Source organism: Ailuropoda melanoleuca, chromosome 5, assembly GCF_002007445.2.
Source record: "Ailuropoda melanoleuca isolate Jingjing chromosome 5, ASM200744v2, whole genome shotgun sequence".
NCBI lineage: Eukaryota > Metazoa > Chordata > Mammalia > Carnivora > Ursidae > Ailuropoda > Ailuropoda melanoleuca.
The window spans coordinates 52,052,532-52,076,951 of record NC_048222.1 but is presented as its reverse complement, the minus strand read 5'-3'; the positions used below and the strand labels follow the sequence as shown (position 1 = coordinate 52,076,951).

The following is a 24,420-nucleotide window of genomic DNA, read 5'->3' as shown; positions in this document are numbered from 1 at the left end:
ATGACACCATGCTGTTAAATAATTTGTATATTTAAATCTATATTCAGAGTTATGACATTTTATAGTTATGTATAGATCACTTAATCGTGTACAGTCTATTCAAATTCAAGGAACCATTTAGTGCTGTTAAAAGACACTGAGAATGTCCAAACCCTTTGAAATGCAGTTTTGGCAATTTAAATGTAAAGATATCTTGGACTTAAGCTGAAAGGAACCAGTAAAGGTTCTTTAAATATTTTGCTGTAGTAAAAGTGAATTATTCAATATATGCAATTTTTTTCTAACTAGATTAGCATATTTTTAATTTTCAGTAATTACTTTTATTTAAGGCCACTAGTTGCTCAATTTTTATTCTCAATTAACAACATCTATTAAGTTATTTGAGTAGAACAGTAATTTCCCAACGACCTTTAATTTAAAAAGTAATGTTTTACAGAGGGATCGAGCATAAGAGTTTATCAACACTTGGAAGAGGCACCACATAAATACCCAGAAAAATATTCCATCTCCTCTTAAAATTAGGGAACTGCATATAGTTGGAAATTTCTGAGATGTAAAGGTGAAGCAGAAATCTTTTGTTATAATGGCAAAATGCAAAATCTAGCAAATCCATGACTGATACTGGTTTTTAGGAGGAACAATATCACTCTTCTTCCTAAAAAAAAAAAGGCCTATTTTTACCTTACTTATTTACAAATCAGGACTCTTGTCCTGACACTTCTGTGAACATGAGGATTTCAGAAGAATAGAGCCATATGTGTAAGTCCAGATTCCCAGGCCATACCTCCGTTTACCCTGATTTTGTAGGTCTGCAACAGAATAAAGTCAAATATACTTCTCATAAGCAACCCAGGTATTCTGATGTACATGATAAGTCTGCTTAGAAAAACACTGGTCAGTGGCTGCTTTGAATATAGTCTCAAATTTCACTCCTTAGTCTGTTTCTTTTAGATTCTCATTGTTGCAGTTCACGTTGCCCTAGGCACTTTTGCTAGGGACTTAAAAAGCCAATTATATAATAAATCATGGATGGTGCCCCAGATGTCCCAGAAAGACAAAGGTGACACAGCTTTATTTGCCTGAAACATTAGTGTCCTGATCCATGGTACGGACAGAATACTAAGGGCTCTTCATCAAATGTATGATCAAAATCCAGCTCATTTATCCTAACTTCCTGGAATCTTTCCCACTCATATGCAAAGTTTAAGTGACTTACTATATGCCAGTAAAATTCAGGGGGAGAAGAAGGCATCTCTGACAGTGATGTTAAAGAACAATAGTGGAAAAAACTTTTGAAGCAGGTAGATGAAAGGTGATGAACTTTTAAATGGTCTAAGTAAGTGGTGAACTGAGCTTTGCCAGAAGCAAAAAAGAAAAAATAGTAATGGGAAGTGTTGATATCACCTTCAAAAGGGTGCTTCGTTTGTAAATATATAAGGAGACTTAGATCATCAATTAAAATTATTAATGTTTCCATTTGGGGAGATGTCATAAACCCTGTTAATCAGTAACTTAATTTGCTTTATGACTTAGCAGACAAAATTCAACTCTGTTTTCTATTTAACTTGGCTAACTTTTAACTTGAGGAGAAGGGAGGGTAGAGCAAAGTAGGCTCCCTTAAGAACATGAAATTTTCAAGGTCTGGGTGTTCTGCTTTTGAGGACCTTATGTGACCTTGGATGGACCACTTTAAACCATGTCAGCCTTTGTTTTCTCCTCTGTAAAACGCAGAGATTACAATTGTCTGTACCCTTTCCAGCACTGTAATGTGTTTACAGAACAAAGAAAAGAGGTATAGTGATATGAGAGCCGGGGTGTCTATGAGCTCTTGGCAGAAGTCGAAAAGAAGTGAGATGAAAAAGATTTGCGTTTCTTTATGCCTTTCTGTTTCTCTTCTTCCTTCCTCTGGACCAAAATAAATACTTGTTCCAGCACTTCAACCACTCTAGTCAAACATTTGATCTCTTTCTCTTTTCCTACTTTTACTATACCTCAGTAGCTAATCCAACACTGCGTCCTCGACTTCTAAATCCAGTTCTGCAGAAAAGCCATGACTATCCAGAGTAGTGACACTGTAAGTTCAGGGACCCACTCTACCTACACAAAGCTCCCAGGCTACCTGGCGGTGCCACCGTGGGTCCAGTTCAGGCTCTCTGTCATTCCTTGTGGTGACTGTTTCAAATCTTTACTATTTACTCCTCTTCCCTCAGGATAGAAATTCCTAGCTATTCTTTCTCACCATCAAGGAGACTTATCTGCCAGACTCTATTGCCTGACTCGGAAGAAGGTATGTTCTTCATGTGTTTGAGGCCAATTCTCCCACATATACTCTGGATCCATTCCTTCCCATTTCAACTCACTTCCCCATCTATGTCACTCTTTCATAAAATTGTATTATTTTCCTTATTCATATTTTTCTCCAAGGTCTTGCCTCTGGCCATATATTCTCCCTCTCTTTGAGTAATCTTACTTACTCCATAATTTCAGTTATCACATATATATTGGAATTTTTCTAGCTATATCAGCAGTCCAGAATGTTGCTTTAAACTCCAGACTTATGTACCCAATTACTTTCTGGATAGTTCCACTTGATTTCTCCCTCTCTCTCTTCTTTCTCACCACTTAGACAATGAGTTCTGTCAACTTCACTTATTAACCATTTCATAAATATTTTCATAAGTCTATCAGTTTTCCTCATTAACTATTTCATTAGTTTAACTTCAATTAAACTTCCTGCTACTGGCAAATCATTTAAAACAAAAATGTAATTAAGTAGTCCTATGTTTGAAATCTTCTAATGGTCCTCATCAAATATGGTTTAAATGTTAATTCCTTGACATGACACACATGTCCTAAAGGATTTGACCACCTCATCTATTTCTGCAGGCTTTTGTTTCCCAAAGTCAGTTCAGAGGAAGATTATTCTGTGGAAAGTTGTGCAAAATGAGAGATGGAGAGGAGGAAGGGAGTGGAGGGCTTTGTCAAGTTAAAAGTTGAGGAACTAATGCTCCATTTTTAGCTCTCAGAGTAGTAGTTTTCAAACTAGTCTCTGAGCTAGTAACACCACCATTACTAGGAACTTCATTATATATGCAAATTTTTGAGGCCTCACTCTAACCTGGTGAATCAGCAACTCTGGGGTAAGGACTGCCAGTCCGTAATTTAGCAAGCCTTCCTAACAATGCTGCCAAACACTACAGTTTGAGAACCACCGTTTTAGGGAATCACAATGCACATTAGTATGGTACTCCAGGAATCTAGAAATAATTTACTTAACTTTGTTTTAAGCAAGTATTTTCTTACTTTGGGCATGGATTTTGTGTGTGTGTGTGTGTGTGTGTGTGTAAATAATGCTAATATTCACTAGAACCAATGATAGAGAAGCATACTCTGTCAAAAGACACACTTGTAGCCTCACATTGCTGGTAATTCTCCAATTATGTATCTGTCGTGTACTTTTGCATTTCAGTATCCCCTTATTTTACTGAGTATCTTCCCCAACTCTTGCCTAGCCAACTCCTAAGAGGAGGTGTTTAAAAATTATATACTTATTAAACAAATACATGGAATGCCACATATTTTATAGCAGACTTAGAAGTGTTGCATAAGTCCTACACTAACATGAAGATGACATCTGTTATTTTGATTTTTTTGCATGTAATAGTTCTCTCTATATGGAATATCTTCATATTTTCTCATTTGATATTATAAAAGTATAGTGTATATCTTGTCAGCTTGTCTGGGAAAGCTTTTCTGTATTGAAATATCCTTTGCAAACATGACCACTGGAAATTTCTTCAGCTGATCCTACACCCTGGCAACTTTCCCACATTCACATATTCTCTCCTGTTACACTCTCACAGCTTTTCTAGTCCCTTTCCTCAATAATCTATTAAGAAAATAGTGCTTAATCACTGTAATTCTAATGATCATAATTAAAATCTATCTGCTAAGTTATAGTTTTATGAACTGACAGTATTCCCATTTGTTCCTTGTCATTAATGGGTTTACCATTATATATTATATACAGTGTAAATATATAAGATATATTTTTCTTATGATAAGTATTAATTTGTAAGGGTTTCAGTCAATATTAGTGTACTTATTACTAACTTCCTAAATTTCTACTAACATTGTCTTAATTTTTCTGACCATAAGATCAAATGCCCCAGTAGACTTCTAGAATATTAATAAAGTGTTGCTTAGGAAAAAATTAATCTTTAAGAAATCTGGTAAATATTTCAATATACATGATTGTACCCCATTCTTTTAAACATGCAGGCTGTTAAAGTGCACTATTAATTTAGGGATAGCTTGATTTATTATAATGTTATATGGTATGTAAAAACTTTTGATTCAACATCCAGTTTGGCTTATTCTGGGGCAACATACAGAATTTGATGAAAAAATGGTACCATCTATAATCCTCTAATGTCATAAAAAAGAGTAATGAAAGTAGAATTTGTGACAGCTAATGGATTTTGGAATCAATACATATTTAACTACTTTATTCTCTCCTTCTTTCTGTATTACTCTTTACAGAATGACAGTAAGTGACTGTGATGTTAGACATGTCATCTAGGGTCATTTGCTTTCATTTAATCACATTACTTAAAATAAGCTAGACATATATTGTTTTGCTGTATACACATCATGATGATTAATGACAGTATTAATCAAGTTCAGATATATTTGAGAAACAAATGCTGTGGCCATCAGAACTAATTTTATTTACAACCTTTATAATCTACCAGGTTCTCTTGATTTTTAAATACATCATAGAGGAAGAAATCTATTGAACTTAATCTAATGAGTAAATAATCACATTATTGTAACAATAATAAAATCTTGTTCACCAAACAAAGATAAATTTAAACAGAAAATGTAACTTGAAAGTAGGCAAAGTTGGTTATTTGCAAGCCTGTATTGCTGCCTGATTTTTTTCCTGAAGATCTTCTGATGTGCCTTGATGTACCTCAGGAATTGAAAGAGGAAGCCTGCCAAGAAGTTTCAAGTGGTTCTCCAGCACTACATAGACGAGGCTCTTAAGAACCATTGGAGAGTACTTATAGTTCACTCTGGCAATTTGAAGTAATTTGTGCCAAGTGATTTTTGGACTAATTTAGCTCTCCAACATTTAATATCTGTTGCATTTTGAGCATAAAGGTAAATCAGCAGCACTTGGAAGCACCTTAGGAAAATACATGTCCCCAAAGTTACATTATAGTGTATGGAGTTCTGTAATAGGAAGTGGATTCAACATAGGACTATATTTTAACTTAAGTGAGGACAATAATGCGATTATGACTCACTCAGGTCGGGTTACGTGTCTTGGGCAGCATTAGAAGACATGCATACAACTATTCAGCAGAGGGTGGTTGATCTTTAGATGAGACATCATTGGAAATGGCAATAGTTTGGGCTCGATAAAGTCTAATCCACTTTTTCTACCAGAGAACCCATGAATTTCCTGAACCACAAATTGAAGTTTTCAGATATCCTGGACCTATAAGCTTGTAAATCATTTGGCAAAAATAATTAGGGGAGCCATATGCTTCCTACTTATTTGTATACTTGAGCTGAAGTTGTCTCTGCCTTTGTCTTTTTTGCCTAATTATTTTAAGTAAATATAAAAGAGGTTCTCTAAGATTACCCACCAAACAAAAGAATTGCATGTATTGAGTATGATGTCGATATGTGAAACATATGAGATTGTTATTGTACTCTGTTCATCTCATTATAACTTAGATCATCCTGGATAACACTCTTAGAGGTGAGAGCTGGAGAATTCATGAAGCATGATAAATCAAAGATTCAAATATGATTTAAACATACACACAAGAAAGATACATAACTTTTAGTTAACTAGATGCATTTGTGGGTGGAATGAAAATGGTCCAGCCATTCATAGAACATTTATATACTGTAGAATTTAACAGTACTAGCTTTGAAACCAGACAACCTTGAGTTCTGCCCACTTACCACCAATGTGACTGTGGACAAAATATTTAGGCAGGATAAAATATACATACACATGCACACACATCTTTGTATACACAGAATTCAACCTCTCTCCTTGGAAGAAGCCATATTAAAAGGATAATTTCTATGATAATAATTCCTAAGATCATGAACTGCAATTAAGAAAGAGCAACCTCCAATTCAAAACCAAAGGATGGAAAAATGCAAGTGTGGCCTGGCCATTGTGACTTTATCCTGTGGGATATCATTCAATGAAGAATGAAAACCTGAATTTAATAGCTTTGGCTCACATGACCTAAGAATTTTTCCATAACCACTTTTCTCTAATCCTTCCATTTGACAGTGACAAACTAAAGTCATATCATTTAATCTTTTCTTTTGCATGTTGCGTGACCTTGTGAGCAGAGTAAGAAACAGGACATTCCTCGTGAAGATCAGGGACCGACAACTAAGAATTTGGATTTTTGGCCCCAGATTATTACACTGATGGTTACTATTATTGATGAGGATAAAACTGCCTACACGCCTGTCCTGAATCAGTAAGTACATTGTCTTGGAAATGAATGGATTTTATTCCACTCAAGTTATGAAAACATAAAATATTTGAAGCATGGTTTGTACTCTCATGGTTTATACTCTCATTGGAACAGTTTGTTTTCCAAAATTAGGTTTTCTAAAATTAAGCTATATAAGGCAGGGTTTTTATACTTTTAGCAGTAAATATCAATTTGGTGATATTATGACTTTTTAGTTCAAACCCCATAGAGTAAGATTCTTTGGATATAGAGACAAATATTTCCCAAAATTAATTTTTATTTGACGTAGAAAAGTTTCTTCTTTGGTTCCTTTCATAATTATCTCCTGTCTCAAAAAGAACAATAACAACAGAAACCCCCACAAAACTATCCCATTATACTTCCCCCAAAACTAAAAAGAATGTTGAAAAGTTAGTATTGAACATATTTCATTGTGACTTTGTAATAATAGAGATTCATCAAAAGAAAGCCTGCTTTCAAAATAGTTCTATACCATGGATTTACTGCAATATTTAATAGTGTAAGTCCATTTTCTCAAGTAACAGTGTTAAGCCCATGCCCCTATGCATAGAATTTGCAAATTATAAGCAGATAGACAAGCAGATGAATTAAGATTCATAGCTATTCTAGAATAATAGATTCTAGAAGAGTCTAAAATTATTAATTTATCAAAATGCCACTTGCTATGAGACCTTGGGCAAATTATCTATTTACCCTGGGCCTCAGTTTCCTTATATATTACTAGATAATATCCAAGATCCAGTCCAACTTTAGTGTTGCATGTTTAGGATTTATTTTATGCCCTCATGTTGACGGCTATACAGCAAAAGCAAAATAGCAGCTGAATCTGCAAACCAGGCACTTGTAATGTGATTAACGGAGAGGGTATCCTGACATATTGGTAATACCTGAAATGCTCTGGGCAGCAGGGATAGCAGAAGTAGAGCATGTAGGAGATTCCGACTTTGGAGAACTGGTTTTATTATTTCTCTATAATGGCCAAGACAGGGTCAAAAACCTTATGTTGAATCCAATTGAAATTTCAATTACAGAAGGAATAAATTTAAGTATCCCAATTTTCATCCTTTCCTTGTTTCTTAACTGCTGATTTTCACCTGCCCCCAGTTCCTAATTGTGGAGAAATTGGTCCTCTTTGATATGCAAGCATGATAGCATCATTAAGGTTTGCCTTTATACTTTCTTCTCCCTTACGCTGTTATACTCACTTTTTCTGCCTGATGACCAGAGTATCTCCTGATGACCATCTATAGAGACTGCTGTTTTATTTTCTTCTCATAGCTTAGGACTATATCTTCTCTCTTTTTTAAAAAAATTATTTTAAAAGTATGTATGTATGTATGTATGTATGTATGTATGTATGTAGGGGGAGAGAGAGAGAGCGTGAGCAGGGGGAAGGGCAGTAGGAGAGGGAGAGAGAATCTCAAGCAGGCTCTGTGCTGAGCATGCAAAGCCCCACGTGGGGCTCAATCCCATGACCCTGAGATCACAACGTGAGCTGAAATCAAGACTCAGACGCTTAACTAACTGAGCCACCCAGGTGCCTTTCTCTTTTAATACATGACTAATCCTCCACTTATCCTGGGCAGCTTGATGGAACAGTATGTTTTCTCCTTCATTTTTCGGACCTTCTTTGAGACAGAGTAGATTTCCTGAAGATAGGGAAATCAATATTTGATTTGTGCCCTTGAGCTGGTATAGGCCATTTGGTAAATGACTATTGAATGAAAACAGACATCTTCTCAGAAATGCTAATTAAAAGTTATATGAAAAGATTTTACTTCTAATCAAAGAAATTCTTTACATTTACCAAATACTGGAAATCCAGGTATGACTAGTAAGATGTAAAATCATGGAATCAATTAACGTTTCCCAGAATTATTTTCCAGGTATGACTAGTAAAAGATGTAAAATCATGGAATCAATTAACGTTTCCCAGAATTATTTTTAATCATATACTATGAAACATATACAAAGATTTTATTTGACTTTTTGGAACTATATTAAAAGAAATGGAGGAAATACACTTAGTTATAGCAAAAATAAAATTTAAATTATGACCTAAATTAAGTCTACTAAGTATAAAAAGGAGCAATGAGACAAGGAAAGGGATCTTTGTTTTGCTTTTTATTTTTGTTTTTAATGTCAGAGTTTAGAGTCACTTTTTTTTTCTATGAGAACCTAGCCCTAAAAAAACTTGAATGCCTTCCTGATATTTGTAATCTATGTTTTATATTTGTATTTGCTCAGATTTTGAGGGTGTTTTAAAGACTTCATCGAATTTTATGATAATTTATAATAATTATAGAATGAAAACTTGAGAAGAGGGTTTTTTTTATATTAGTATATATCCAGGTATATATGTTGGTTGAGTGAATGAGGAAATTAAAGTAAACCTTGTGTATGTAGTTGACATCTATTCTTTCTGTTCCTACTTCATTGTTAATTGGTGCACTAGAGTATTTGAGCAATATTTATTCACATTTTTAAAATTTTATGAAGTAGTTTTCTAGATGCTTACAGAAATTTCACTATTTTATTGAAATTGAAAACCATTAAAGTATTTTCAGATCTTTAGGTGTGGTTCTCTCTCTACCCCTCCCCTTTTTTTAACAGTTACTGAAGTATAATTGAATGCAATAAAACTGCACATTTGAATTATACAATTGGATTAGTTTTGGCATATGCATCTAGCCACAAAACCCTCACCACAATCAATATAATGACTATATCACCCTAATAAGTTTCCATATGCCTTTTGTAACCCACTCAGGCAACCACTAGTCTGCCTTCTGATACTATAGTTTGGAAATTTTATCCTTTTATGTAAAAGAGTCATATGTACATTTTTTTGGTCTGACTCCTTTCACTCATTACAACTATTTTGAGATTCAAACAGGTTGTTGTGTGTAGCAATACTTTGTCTCTTTTTATTTCTGAGCAATATTCCACTATAAGATATACTCCCAAAATGTTCATCCATTCGTCTTTTAGGGTTAGGGACAAAAATTTTTTTTCCCTAGTTTAGGTTGCTATAAATATTTGTTTACAAGTTTCTGCATAGACATATTCTTTCCTTTCCTTTGGGTCACGTGGTAGGTACATGATTTGTATTCTTAAAATTGCCGAACTTCTTTCCAAAGTGGTTGTACATTGCCAAAACTTAGTATGGTTAGGATTTTTTTAAAGCCATTCAAACAGGTGTATAGTGGCATCTCTTTGTGGTTTTAATATGCATTTTCCTAAATACTGATGTTGACCATCATTTCATGTGCTTAATTACAATCTATATATCTTTGATGAAGTATCTGTTCAAAAGCTTCTTGCCATTTCCAAATTGGGATGTTTATCATTTTATTATTGAGTTATAATAGTTCTTTATTTACACTAAGTAAGGGTGTGTTGTCAGATATAAATGTTGCAGTATTTTCTCCTAGTTTGTGACTATCATTCCATTTTCTTACTAGTATCTTTTGAAGAACTTTTTAAAAATTTTGATGAAGTAGCCTAATTTATTGATTTATAATTTGAGCTTTTTGTGTCCTATTTAAGAAATCTTTGCAACACCCACAAGCCAACTTTTAATACCACAGTTTTCTTCTAGATGTCGTACATTGAGATCTAGGATTCATTTCAAGTTATTTTTTGTACATGGTATGATATAGAGTTTAAGACTCTTTGGGATTTTCTTTTCCACTCTTATCTTTCCAATTCCGCTTGTTGGAAAAATTATCCTTTCTCCATTGAATTAATTGACAACTTTGTCAAAAATCAATTGACTATACTTGTGAGGGTCTAATTCTGTACTCTCTGTTCCATTGATTTATGGATCCATATATCTATCAGTTTGGTGATGATGAACTTCTTCAGCTTTTGTTTATCTGGAAAACTCTTTATCTTTTTCAATTCTGAAAGACAGTTTTGCCAACTAGAGTAACTTGGTTGACAGTTATCTTTTTTCCTTGCAACAGTTTGAATATATCATCTCACTCCCTCCTGGGCTGCAGAGTTTCCTCTGAAAACCCACTCATAGTCTTATGGGGATCCCCTGTGAATAACAAGTTGTTTTTCTCTTCCTGCTTTTAAGATTCTCTGTCTTTTATTTTTTCTTTTTGTCAAAGTTCTCACTTTGTTCATGCATTGATCTCCTGAACTCAGTGAGCATCTTTACAACCATTATTTTGAGCTCTCTCTCTCTTTTTTTTTTTAAGATTTTATTTATTTATTTGACAGAGAGATAGCACAAGTAGGGAGAGAGAGAAGCAGGCTCCCCCCTGAACAGGAAGCCCCATGTGGGGCTCAGTCCCAGGACACTGAGACCATGACTGGAGCCAAAGGCAGGCATTTAACGAACTGAGCCACCCAGGCGCCCCTATTTTGAGCTCTTTATTGGATAAATCATTTACCTCCATTTCATGAAAATCAGTTTCTGGTGATTTACTTGTTTTTTTTTGTTTGTTACATATCCCCGTTTCTTCATTTTCCTTGACTATTTTGGTTTTTGCACATTAGATAAAACAGCCACCTCTCCCAGTCTTGACAGACTGGGTCTCATCAGTCACCCCAGCCTGAGTTCCAGGTTGTCTCTCAAACATTTATCATTATCCAAGCCACCATCTTTGTTTTTTGTGTCTCCCATAGTTGAGAGTTTGTCAAGACTTGTCAGTGTCCCAAAAGGGGGGTGGGGATAGCAGTCAGCACTTAGCTGCATGCTAATTAGAAGCCAGACCCTTAAGTAACCACTAGGAAAATATGTAGTTAAGCACCTTCCAGGGAGAAACTGGAAAATGGACATTTTTGCCTATTCCCCCTGCACTGAGCTCAGATGTATAGCCATGCAGTGGGGAGTGGGGGAGGGGGTGCTCTTGCACCTGTTGAAAAGCTACTGCTTTGTTTGCTATAGTCCTGTGGGACTTGTGAATGCAAGCCCCATTGGCTGTCAGATATAAGTAATTTGGGGACCCATCCCTCAGAAGCCATAAAGTGGGGCACCAAATGTGCAGACAAACTCCTTTCAGAAGGATGCTTGTAATTTGGTTTTGTTGTTGGAGCAGTCCAGAGGGATAACATGTGAGAAGTGTCTACCAGTTCCACCAAACTCTTGGAAGGATCTCAGCCAGCTCCTAGATGCATGCTAAATTAGAAGCCAGACCCTCAGGCTTGTAAAGTATGCAGTCAAACCCTTTCTAGGAGAAGACAGGGAGACAGGCATTTTTGCCCATTCTTTCTGGACTGAGCCTTGAGATACCCATAGGGAGTGCTCACAAGCCTATTAACAACTGCTTCTTTATTTGCTATAATCCTGTGAGTCTTGAGGATACAAGCCCCCATTGGCTTTCAGAACTAAGAGTTTTGAGGGCCCATCCCTCAAGGTGGAAGGATGTCTTAAAAGTTGGAGAACTAGGTATACAGTCCAAACTCTTTGCTCCTCAGGGAGACGATGGGATTGGGGGTTTCCTCTTGACTGTATGGTGCTGTGTCATGGGTGGACTTTATGGCAAGACTGTGTCTCAGCCTTTCCTACCCATTTTGATGTGGCTTTATTCTCATTCACCTGATGCGTAGGATACTTCCCAGGTTTCTCTCAGAGGGAATTGCTCCATGTGTAGTTGTACATTCAGTCCATCCATGGGTGAATTGAAGTTCAGGAGCCTCCTCCTCTGCCATCTGGGTCCCTCCCAAACATGGTTGTTCTTGATCAAGCATTGGAGTTTGTGTCTTTCAGGGAATTTTTACATTTAATCTAAGTGGTCGAATTTGCAATCACATGCTTGCTCATGACATTTACTTATTATCTTTCTAATGTCTACAAAATCAAAAGTCATTTCCCCCTCTCTTAATATTTCTATTTTGTATCTTCTCTCTTTTTCACTGGCTAGACAGTTATGAATTTTATTAGTCTCTGAAAAAAATGTGGTCTTATTAAATTCCGATATTGTTTTTTGGTTTTAAAGTAAATTTGTTTCTTTATTATATTCTTTCTTTTGTGAGGGAAGATAACTGGTAAGTCGCTAGAGCAGTGATCCTGTGAGGAGATATGAGGGCTTTGTATGAGATGATGGAAAGGTAGGATCAGATTTGAGAAATATTAACGAAATAAATCTTTTTGACTAACTGCCTTGAGTGGAGTGTTCAGAAAGAATATAGAGACCCTGAAGATGCTGTATTTATGGGAGCATCACTAATTGAGATAATAAATTCAGGAGAAAGTATCAATTTAAAGAAGTACATAGGGGAAAAAAAAAGGAAGCACATAGTGAATTATATTTCGGTATGGAGAGATTTGGCTATCTGTGACTTCCGTGAATTATAAGAATTAGGCAATTGTGTACGTAGATGTGAAAGTCCTGTAGATTGGCATCCCATACCTGTACAATGTACGGTGGAGGTTTACTATATATACTTGAAAGTAAGAAATATTTCTTTTTAAATATTCATAAAATTTTACTCTCAATTTGCATCACTTGGTTTTTGTAATGCTCACCAAAATATAAGCAAAATGTGTTTTATCTATTCTGTGCTCCTGTGTATTTGTATGTTGTTATTATCTGTAATTTCTTTTGGCTTCCTTCAAAAGTGTACATATAGTGAAGTTTGAGTTTTTCTCTACGTATGAAGAGTAGAGATCAGGACCCAATATGTTGAGTAGAAAACGGAAGTTTTCAAAGATTTATTTGATTTGCAAAGATAAAGTATGCTGCTTTTATTTTCCCAAGGCTGTGGGATGAACCAGAGCATTATTTCCAAATCATTTCAAAAAATAGAATATTTTATTTGCTACAGCGAGGAGATTGGGTTCAAGCTACTTTAAGCAGGGACTTGTGTCTTGTTCTTTCTGTTTCAGAACTAAGGCAGTTCTAAGTATTCAAGCTGTGGATTTGTTTGTTTACACTGTGGCTTCCATTTGCAACAACATGGAGGAACCTTGTGGGTATTATGCTAAGTGAAATAAGGCAGACTAAGGAAAACAAATACCATGCAATTTCACTCATAAGTAGAATAAAAAAAAAGAAAAGAATAAACAAAAAGCAGAATCAGACTTATAAACACAGAGAACAAGCTGATGTTTGCTGGAAGAGGAGGGGGATGAGGGAAATAGGCGAAATGACTGAAGGGAGTGAGAAGTACAAGCTTCTAGTTTCAGAATGAGCAAGTCTTGGGAATAAAAGGTATAGTACAGAGAATATAGTCAATGATATTTTAATGGCATCGTATGGTGATGGATGGTAGCTACACTTGTGGTGAGCATAGTGTAACATATAGAGATGGTGAACCACCGTGTTGTACACCTGAAACTATTGTAACATTGTGTGTCAAGTATATTAAAAATTTTTTTATTTTTTAAATTTTTTTTAGTGAGGTGCCTTTTTTTAAAGATTTTATTTATTTATTTATTTATTTGGCAGAGAAAGAGAGAGCACAAGCAGGGGGATCAGCAGGCAGAGGGAGAAGCAGGCTCCCCGCTGAGCAAGGTCTCGCCCCCTCCCCCACCCATGCCGGACTCAATCCCAGGACACTGGGATCATGGCCTGGGCCAAAGGCAGATGCCTAACTGACTGAGCCACCCAGGCATCCCTCAAAAATTTTTTTAAACACTAAATTTAAAATGTCTTACAAAACTGTTCATCATTCTAAAAAAGTAGACTGTATAATGTAGCCTTATATCCATCACTCGCATTCAACAATTACCAAGATTTTGTCATATTTTCTTCATATATACCTTAAGGTTTTTGTTTTTGTTTTTACTTTGCTAAGTTATCTTGAACAAACCTCAAACGTTGTATCATTTCATCACTACATACTTCAGTATTCATCTCTAAAATTGATGGCTATTTTCTTGCATATCGCAGTGTCATTGTCACAACTAATAACATTACCAGTAATGCCATGGTATTGTATTCTCGATTCCACAGTTAAATACTACTGTTTTTCCTTAAAAATGCCTTTTCACATTGGCTTTAATCAGGATCCAAATAAGGCTCACATACTATATTTGGTAATTATGTAGCCTAACTCTTTTATTCTAGCTCAGCTCCCTTCACTTTTCTTTGATCCATGCCACTGACTTCTTACACAGGTCATGTGCTTTGTCCTTTAGAATGTTGCACTTTTTGGATCTTTTTTTCCTCCCCTCTTTGTTACATTTAACTCATTCCTCCATGTATGATACTCCCTTTATTTGAACATTAGCTCTAGAAGCTCTTACAGGTTCCTCTTATTTATCTTTTTTAAGACACTGAACAGGTGACTCTGCTTCATAGTCCATCACATAAAGGCTCACATTAAGTCTGGTTTCCCCTGTGGTGATACTAAGATTAGTCTGTGCTGGCAGCCTGATCCCTCCACTCCAGAGTTCTCTACTGACTTCTGTCCTAATGCTTTTGTTTATTTATAATCATTTCAAAATCAGTTAATCCAATAGGGACTGCAAAATTGTGGTTTTGTAATGTTATTCCTTCAACATTTATTAGTTAGAATTTTTCTGTAAAGAAGAACTTCCCTTCATCTACTAGGGCTACTTACTTGATTACCGTGAAATAGAATAAGGACAGGAAAGATAGGGCAAATCCTTAATTTTTTCTTTTAGCTTAAAGACTTTTATTCCATTTTTTATTTCCTGCTCTATTTACTTTTATCATTTTTCATTAACATTCTCATTTAAATTTAACAAATACATATTGAATACTCGATATATGTCAGGCACTAGGCAAAGTTGGAGCCCCGAAGATTTAATTGGAAAAGAAATAAGTACAAAATTAAACATTGGTCTTTAATTGGTTAATCACTGTGCCTGCCACATCACAAGTCATTCTGGAATTAAATTCTTTCTCTCATGGTCCCTTGTTGAGATAACCTAATGAGAAAAACTTGGTCTGCTCTCTGGAACTAGGCTAAGAAATCTAGAGAATGAGACAGTTGACAAGAAGTATAGACATTGAAAGGTTACAGATTTGGAGATATGTGTAGTAAGTGATCTAAAATTAAGATTAAATCAGGGACTCCTGGGTGGCTTAGTCAGTTAAGCCTTCTGCCTTTGGCTCAGGTCATGATCTCAGGGTCCTGGGATCGAGTCCTGCATCGGGCTCCTTGCTCAGAGAGGAGCCTGCTTCTCCCTCTGCCTGCTGCTCCCCCTGCTTATGCTCACTCACTCTCTCTTTCTTACTCACTCTCTCTGACAAATAAGTAAAATCTTTTAAAAAATTAAGAATAAATCAAAATGAAGAATAAACAGAAGCCAGGAGATAAACAGCATGGAAAGGGAATAAGGTAGTTGTCAGTGAAAGATGAAAAAGGATACTTGGAAGGAAAAGCAGAAATGGTGAGAGCGGCAGAGTCACGGTATTGATGGATTTCTTGAGTGAGGATCCCATTGTGGTCGCATACTGCACTCCCCTGGTTGCCTTCAACTCTGAAAGAGCTGCTTGTCCGTGGTTCTGGGAGGTCTAACTCTACTGGTCATTGCTCCACCTGTTACACGGAGTTCAGCTTTCCTTGGATTTCCATATAATATAGCAATGCAGGTTAGTCTCATTTCTTCATTATGCAAATTATGCTTATAGAAATTACCTGTTAATTATTTATAGTTAACGTGAGTCTATGATTCTTATAACCAAAGTAACATAACAAACCGGGTATGATATTCCATGGAAGGACACGCATCTTCCACTGGCGGCACAGTTAGGTTGCTGTTGGAGTGTAAAGGAATGCTTCAATTTGAATTGTCAGAATATGAGCAAACAATTTATTTCCTACAAGCAATCAGTTCTGCAGAGCTTAGTTTTACAGTGGGGAGAATGAATATCAGAAAATTGAAAAATCTGAGCTAAAAATATCTGACTAAAGGTACAAAAGAAAAGATGTTATTTTGAAAGTTTTTACTCTTGTTAATTACAGCCAGTTTGAATTTTTAAAAACAGATGAGGTGTTTCTCTGCAAATTCCCAAAACAGTACATTATCTGGAAAGATTAAGGATAGTTTTCTAAAAGCCCTGTGATAAAAATGCTTACTAAGTGTTGTACTAATTCAATCACTTGTGAAGATTTAAATTTTCTACCTCTCTCCATGCACATCATAGAGGAAAGAAAAGGTTCATCTTGGATTTTCATCTTGAATTTTCTGCTTGCCAGAAAATTTAGACACAACTAGATATCTAAATGTTCTAAATATTATCTTTATCGTCTAGGGGACTATAGAGAATTAACTGGAGCCAGGCGCTGTACTAACACTTCTACAGTTTAATGATTGAATTAATCCTAAACTTAATTCTAATGACATCAGTACTATTATCATCCCCAAATTGCAGATGATGAAACCGAAGCCCACAGAGGCTAAGTAACTTTCTAGATCACACACCTAGCAAGTGGCAGAACCAGAATCTCAGCAACTCTTTGAATTAAGATCAGGATTAATTGTAAGGTAAAAATCCCATGAGTAAAATGATGGGCGTTAATCCTTCAGTCCCACCCAAACATTTCTGATGTTTTCATGATTACTCTGGATCTGGTCACGATAAACCTGTAACAATAATGACTCACAAGAATTTTAAAGTGCAAGATATGCCATATGGTACCAATTGCAGTTGTATATAAACCAACCAAAAATATATACAAATTGTTATTTATCGGAAGAAAAATGTTTTGTTTTTTTTTTTTTTTTTAAAGATTTTATTTATTTATTTGACAGAGATAGAGATAGCCAGCGAGAGAGGGAACACAAGCAGGGGGAGTGGGAGAGGAAGAAGCAGGCTCACAGCAGAGGAGCCTGATGTGGGACTCGATCCCATAACGCCGGGATCACGCCCTGAGCCGAAGGCAGACGCTTAACCGCTGTGCCACCCAGGCGCCCCCGGAAGAAAAATGTTAATAAATAGTGTGTACTTCCTGGCACCCTCAGGAGAAACCATGATTTTTCCCCCCTCAATTCACTACTTAAAAGAACTATTCTTCCTGAACAATTGAGATAGATAAAAATGATGGATTTTTCACTGTGGAGTAGGTACCAGGACTGTGAGAACAGAGGTCCGCATTTAGTAACTCTATAGAATCTAACAGCATACATTTCTATGTCTAATCTCATTTTATTTTTATAGCCAAATTTTTCCTTTAATTTCTCTACTTTCAAGGCAAATCTCACTTTATTATAGTAATTTTGTAAACCATCTTAATATTTTTGAATGAGATCACCACATAAGTTATAAGTCAAAATAAAGAAAAAGGAGTGTGTTTTAAGTATTCAGAGAAAAAGGTGGCTTGAGTGGTTTAGTGATCTATCTAATATCTTCGTGTGAGACAGATTGATCCATGAGAACTTAGAAAAGTTTTGCAACATCTTTCAGACTGATTTTCACATTTNAGTGTGTTTTAAGTATTCAGAGAAAAAGGTGGCTTGAGTGGTTTAGTGATCTATCTAATATCTTCGTGTGAGACAGACTAATCCATGAGAACTTAGAAAAGTTTTGCAACATCTTTCAGACTGATTTTCACATTTAAAAATTTGGGAGGTAAAACTTAAGACCTAGGACCATTATCAGGATTCGAGGATAATGCGTATGAAGTAGTTGGCCCAGAGCCTGGCATTGCCTAGACCCTCCACAGGTGTGAATTCCCATCTCTTTTCTACTGCCTCAAGCTTCCTGCCCCACATCGTGAATATGAGGACTTGCTTCCCTCCAGGTCTCTAACCTGGAGGTACTTGGGGAGCTTGAGAAACAATTATCTGAACTCAGTATCATTTTCCCCACACACATAGCCCAAGGTTGCGATCCATTTCTGGCCATCTTCTCCTCCTCTCTGCTGCCAGGTGACATTTTCACTGCCTTACAAAATGTGAAGTTTAATAGTTAACCTAGATCCAGCTCTAATTTTATTTTTCATACTTAAATGTGTTTTTAAAGATCTGAGTTCATTAAAATAATGCCGTAGGTTGTAAATGTAAATAAAGAGAAAACAAGATAAAAGGGTAATTGGGTTTAAATGGCATTGGTGATCTACTTGGTTTAGGTGCAGGAGAATTTAAGTAAAAAGGAAAATTATCAGCAAAGGAAATGTTCAGTTAGAGAAGTTCGCACTCTGAATATTTAAGCTAACCTTGATGCTTAACTGCAATGTTATGGTATGTTTCAGTCTGCCTTAATACAGCTTTACCTTGTAAGGCTAGTTTATAATTTACTAGTAGTGTCTTGTTCAATTAAGTTCATTTTTCTTGGCTCTTCCTTCTCTTCATGATGATGGCAGTTAATTGCACTAATGTATGTCAAGTATTCTTAAATGGAGAACATATTAACAAAAACTGATTTTTTTTTAATGTGAAAAGAGCACAGCTAACTAAATGTCTCTTGAATTCTGATGGTGATAATAAAGTTTTAGTTGCATATATAATGTGCAGTAACAAAACCATTGCTTACTCATTTGTAACAAAGAGTACTTTCTTCAAACTTTGTATATCAGAATAATACTTCACATTTAATGGATTCTAATCTTATCTGTTGTGACTAATGACTCAGTATCATCAACTTTGGCAGTGGTAGATTGTTTCTCTTATTTCACGAAGAGGTTTGCAGATAATAAATTGGGTTATTTAATTGTGTCTCATGGGATTCAAGATTTAAAACATTTATGATTTGTATTGATTGCTACAAATTAAAAACAGGAGACATTCTAATAATGTTGAAATAGATTGGTTATTTCATTAAACCTCTTTTTACAAATGATAGACTAAGTTAAGCTATAACTGCATTGAAAATGAAGAGGTGGAGACGTACGTTAGGGAATTTGTGTAAAATAAAACCTCACAAATTCAGATCAGTATGAGGAGAGCCAATTATGTTTTTAAAATATGAGTAATGAAATATGAAAATCTTATGTGTCATATATGCATTTGTTTTAACTTGTAAGTACATATAATACTTGTGAGGTTAGGGAATGGCTGTGGAAGTCAAAACCTCTTCCAAGCTGCTTGCCTCATAGTTTGGAATTTGTGGTTAGCATATACATTATTAGAATGTACTTGTGATTTCTGAAGTTTGTGAAACCAGTTTACTCCTGTGAGTACTAAGAATTCCCTTCTGCAATCAAGTTTATTGCTATTAATCATACTAGCAGCATATTTTGTTCTGGAGAACTAAAAACTAGCAAATTCAAACGTAAACTTCCATTTGGTTTCTAGGATTATTTTGTTCACGTTAGAAATCAATGGAACTTAAATAATATTTTCATGTACGTCTCATTTATAGTTACAATTATTGAGCGCTCATGATGTGCCAGTGGCTGTACAAAGTATTTATGTGTAAAATATCACTTAATCTTCACAACAGCCCTAGAAAAACCCCAACTGCTCGTTTATTATCATTCCCATTTGACAGAGGAGGACACTGAGTTTTAAGAGGTCACTCACTACTCCACTGGGTGAATTAGTTAAGCAGCCGAGGAGAAATCAAATACCTATTTTTGGATTGCATTGAGGTTTAACCACTACATTGTATTGCTGTGGGTTGTGCAGACGAAATAGCAAGAGTGGTGTTAAACTGTGGAAGAGAAGCCTCTAGCAAATATGCAGATTGCATAGACTTATTAGCAAGTCCCAAGAAAAGGGAGGAATATTCAACTGTGAAGTGTGTTGGAAGAAAACAACTCTGCCTTCTGCATCATAATTTAGTACTGGGGATACAGCACAGATAAAGGATATAAATGTTGCCCATGTGAGATTATGTATTTGCAAATCTGTAAGGGGAATTTGGACAGAGTGCAAAAAAAAAAATACCCCTTTGGGGGGAATGTGATTATTTTGTGTCCCCTTAAAAACTGGAAACAAAATCTAACCAGCAGTTACTTGGAACTTGATAAAATCTATTAGGACACATACTAAATGCCTCTCTTCTCACTCCAATGACAGATTTGGTTTTTTCATCTTTGTATTTTGCTCATCGTTGTGAATTTTTTCTCCCCTTTTTTTCTCTAGGTAGGTAGGAGTAAAATTGCTGTGGGAACTTCTAGCTTTGCAGATATTATCACCAGGTTCTATCTTGACTTCTGGAATTGTTTAAATCACGTGGAGAGGAAATACATGTATACATTTAGAAGTTTTTATAAACATTCTTGGGTAGTGAAGAGATTCTAAGTGGAGAGGAGTTGTTTTCTAATGCTAAATGAAATTAGTTGAAGAAAAAGATATAATTTTTATCAGTTTTGAACTATAAAGCAAATGTCAGTGAAATTATACTAAGTTAAATCTTATGTCAACAGTAAAATTATGGAATTTACATAGTAAAAAAGCACCAATACAATCACTAACTCCTAATAGTAAGTGAGCTATGATGCAGTTTATAGTCATGGTATCCTTTTCTTTGCCCTTGCCCTTCGCAGATTCTTAATCACTGCTAATTCTGCCTTGAGTACAACAGAGTACTTTAGAGAGAGGCGATACTTGAGCTGTGCTTTGAAGGAAGGGGCAGTTACAATCAAGTGGAAATTCAGGAGGAAAGAGAATAGATGGGTAAAGTGATGAGAAGATATGGGACATCAGAATGTTGAGTAATTATAAGTAAGCTCGGTGGGTAGAGCATGAAAAATGTTGGAGAGTAGAGATAGGAGTTAAAGTCAGGATGAGATCATCACTGGCCAGGAAAGTAACATTAATAAATTGATACTTTTCTATGCTAATGAATGTGTAATAAGCAGCTGATGGTTTTAAAGCAGTAGTTTGAAAAACTATGGCCTAAAAAAATTTAAAAATTAAAAAAAATAAAAATTTTAAAAAATTAAAAATAAATGTTTGTTGCAATAGTATGGCCTGTGTTTTTAAAAGGTAACTTACCTGATAATATAGAGGTGTACTGGAAGAGAGAGAAATGAAGGCAAATAGATAAACGAGTGCAATTCTTGGCGCAAATGAGGGTTAAGACTTGAATAAGGGATGTGGCAGTAGGAAGAGGGGAGGGACAGCAGATTTGACTGGCTTGTCAAAGGGAGAATCCACAGAATTGTGGAAAGGAGAACATGCTGTGGGTTGTAACAGAGGTTGATGACTCCACTTGCTATCTAGATTCAGGGCTAAATAGTGCTATTTTTTATTTAGCTATGTTATATATGAGAAAGAGTCGGAGACATATTTTGAAATCCCCCAAAATACCATAGAGAAGTAGCAAAGTAAAATAAAAATATAGACTTCAGAAGAACTTGTGCAACTAGTAAATAAATAAATATGCTTTGAGTTCTTTTTTTCTGGCGTAGGATGTCCATTATCTCCATAGGTAACCAAATTTGAAACCAGCATATCATAATACGCTATCAGCAAAACTTCTAAAACCGATCTCAGAAACTATCTCAGACTCCAAAGATTGTCTTTTGCATAGTAGTAGAGTTTAGCAAGAAGTGGATCTTGAGATTTAAATGTAAAGAAGGGACTATTGTATAAAATACGAAGCTAATAATGTGAACTGTAAACAATTCAAGGCAAAATTAATAGGTTAATATAAAAAAGACGAAATTAGCTATGAAGACATTTTCAGTGCCAAGGAACTTTTGTTACTGTCCTAAAGAATGAAAAAAGCATAAGTCCTATTTCTGATTCTGCCATTGATTTGTTTCATGGTTTAGAACACATTTCTTAATCTCTAATGTTCTTGCTTCTAAAATGAATGTAATCAAAATTACTTTTATGTCTCTTCCAAGTATGAAAAAAACACATCATTGAATAGCTTCTGCTTTATTGGAGATTATCGTGAACTCTAGGAAGATAGATCAGTGCTCAAATTCTGACCACCAATTGCTCACTCGTAAAATGAGAATATTAATAACCAAATACAGATTTTGTGAGAAATAAAATTTTTAAAAATTACATATTGGAGATTATCGTGAACTCTAGGAAGATAGATCAGTGCTCAAATTCTGACCACCAATTGCTCACTCGTAAAATGAGAATATTAATAACCAAATACAGATTTTGTGAGAAATAAAATTTTAAAAAATTGCATATTTGGTAAAGTTCCCATTTTATTTCAAGAGAAATGATTTTTTTAAATTTTTGTGGTTACAAAAGTAATCTTATTCAGCTTCACAGGGCTGTATAAAGCAGAAAATAACAGTTCTCATGTTTATGCATCGTTTTTGCGAAGAAAATAAAAAACATGAGAACCCTCCTCACCCAAGCCTTACAAATTTTCAGTAGTCAGGTGTATTTTTTTCTGGCTCATGTTTTCTGCACATATAAGCATAGCTATTCGTTTAATAATGTTTATTATACACATATTAAATATACATACACCGATATATATCATATCATATATATATCATATNCTTCCGAGCCTTACAAATTTTCAGTAGTCAGGTGTATTTTTTTCTGGCTCATGTTTTCTGCACATATAAGCATAGCTATTCGTTTAATAATGTTTATTATACACATATTAAATATACATACACCGATATATATCATATCATATATATATCATATCATATATATATCATATCATATATATACATATATATTTTTTTTACAAAATATGGAATCGTATTATGTATACTGATTTGTAATTTGCTTTGTTCATGTAACACTGCCTGATAGGCCTCTTTTCGTGTCAATACAAGCAAATCTTTCTTGTTCTTTTTGATAGTTGCATGTTGTTCTGTGCTTTCATATAACATCAGGATAATGCAGTCCAGAGAGGGGACTCCTGGGATACAGGACAGAAGGGAGTGGGAGTAACACAGGTATTGGACTTGCAAAAGCACTGGAAGGCCATAGAGAGTCATTAGATGACTTTTGAAAAACAGGTTTAAACAAGTCTAAATTTTTTTTTACCATTTTTTAATGTTTTCTAATCTGAAATTTTTTCAGTAAAAAATTTTCACTATTTTAATGAAAATTTCATTATTAGAAAGGTTAGACATCTCTTTTCCTATGTTTTTAAGCTTTTGTGTTTTTATTTTTAAATCGACCATTCAGGGACACCTGGGTGGTTCAGCCAGTGAAGTGTCTGCCTTTGGCTCAGGTCATGGTCCCAGGGTTCTAGGATGGAGTCCTGCATCAGGCTTCCTGCTCAGTGGGAAGCCTCCTTCTCTCTCTGCTTGCTGCTCCCCCTGCTCATGGGCTTGCTTTCTCTCTGACAAAAATAAATGTTTTAAAAAAATAAAAAAATAGGCCATTCCATTAGTCATTTTTTCTAATATTGATCTTTTTCCTATAGATTTTTAACAGTTCCTTTTATATTAATATTATTGCTTTGTTATATATATATATTGTGTGTGTTTTTCTACCGTTTGTTTTTATTTTAAATGGTGACTTGGTTTGGTTTAGGTTTTGCCATGTTGAGGATTAATGCTAGTGATGAGGCCCCTTAACCCACAGTTTCTCAAGAATGAAAATCACACTTGACATTGATTGATTATGCAATTGAGAAAATCCTGAGATAAACAGCTAATTTTTAGGTTCCTTGTGTTGAAGTTATCTCATCAAAGCTTCCATATTAAAGGAAAAAATATTTTAGAAGTCACTTTTAGAGTCTTTCTTTATGGTAATTACAACTACTAATTGGAGTGCACAGCTTATCTCTTCCATCAATTGTTATTTTCTTTTAAAGATTTTATTTGTCAGACACAGAAAGAGCACAAGCAGGGGGAGCTGCAGGCAGAGGAAGAATCAGGCTCCCCGCTGAGCAAGGAGCCTGATGTGGGACTTGATCCCCAGGTCCTGGGATCATGACCTGAGTCAAAGGTAGATGCTTAAGCAACTGAGCCACCCAGGCATCCCAGCCAATTTGTGTGTGTGTGTGTGTGTGTGTGTGTGTGTGTGTATTAAGGNCTTAAGCAACTGAGCCACCCAGGCATCCCAGCCAATTTGTGTGTGTGTGTGTGTGTGTGTGTGTGTGTGTGTGTGTGTGTGTGTATTAAG

General features: G+C 35.3%; 1 protein-coding gene across 1 annotated transcript in view; it reads left to right on the top strand.

Annotated features, from left to right (window-relative positions):
- UNC13C (unc-13 homolog C) overlaps positions 1-24,420 on the top strand; it is a 586,721-nt gene that overhangs the window by 379,781 nt on the left and 182,520 nt on the right. The window contains exon 19 of the mRNA XM_034661708.1: positions 6,388-6,521. Coding sequence (XP_034517599.1) covers positions 6,388-6,521 — 134 coding nt within the window. The remainder of the gene's footprint in view (positions 1-6,387; positions 6,522-24,420) is intronic.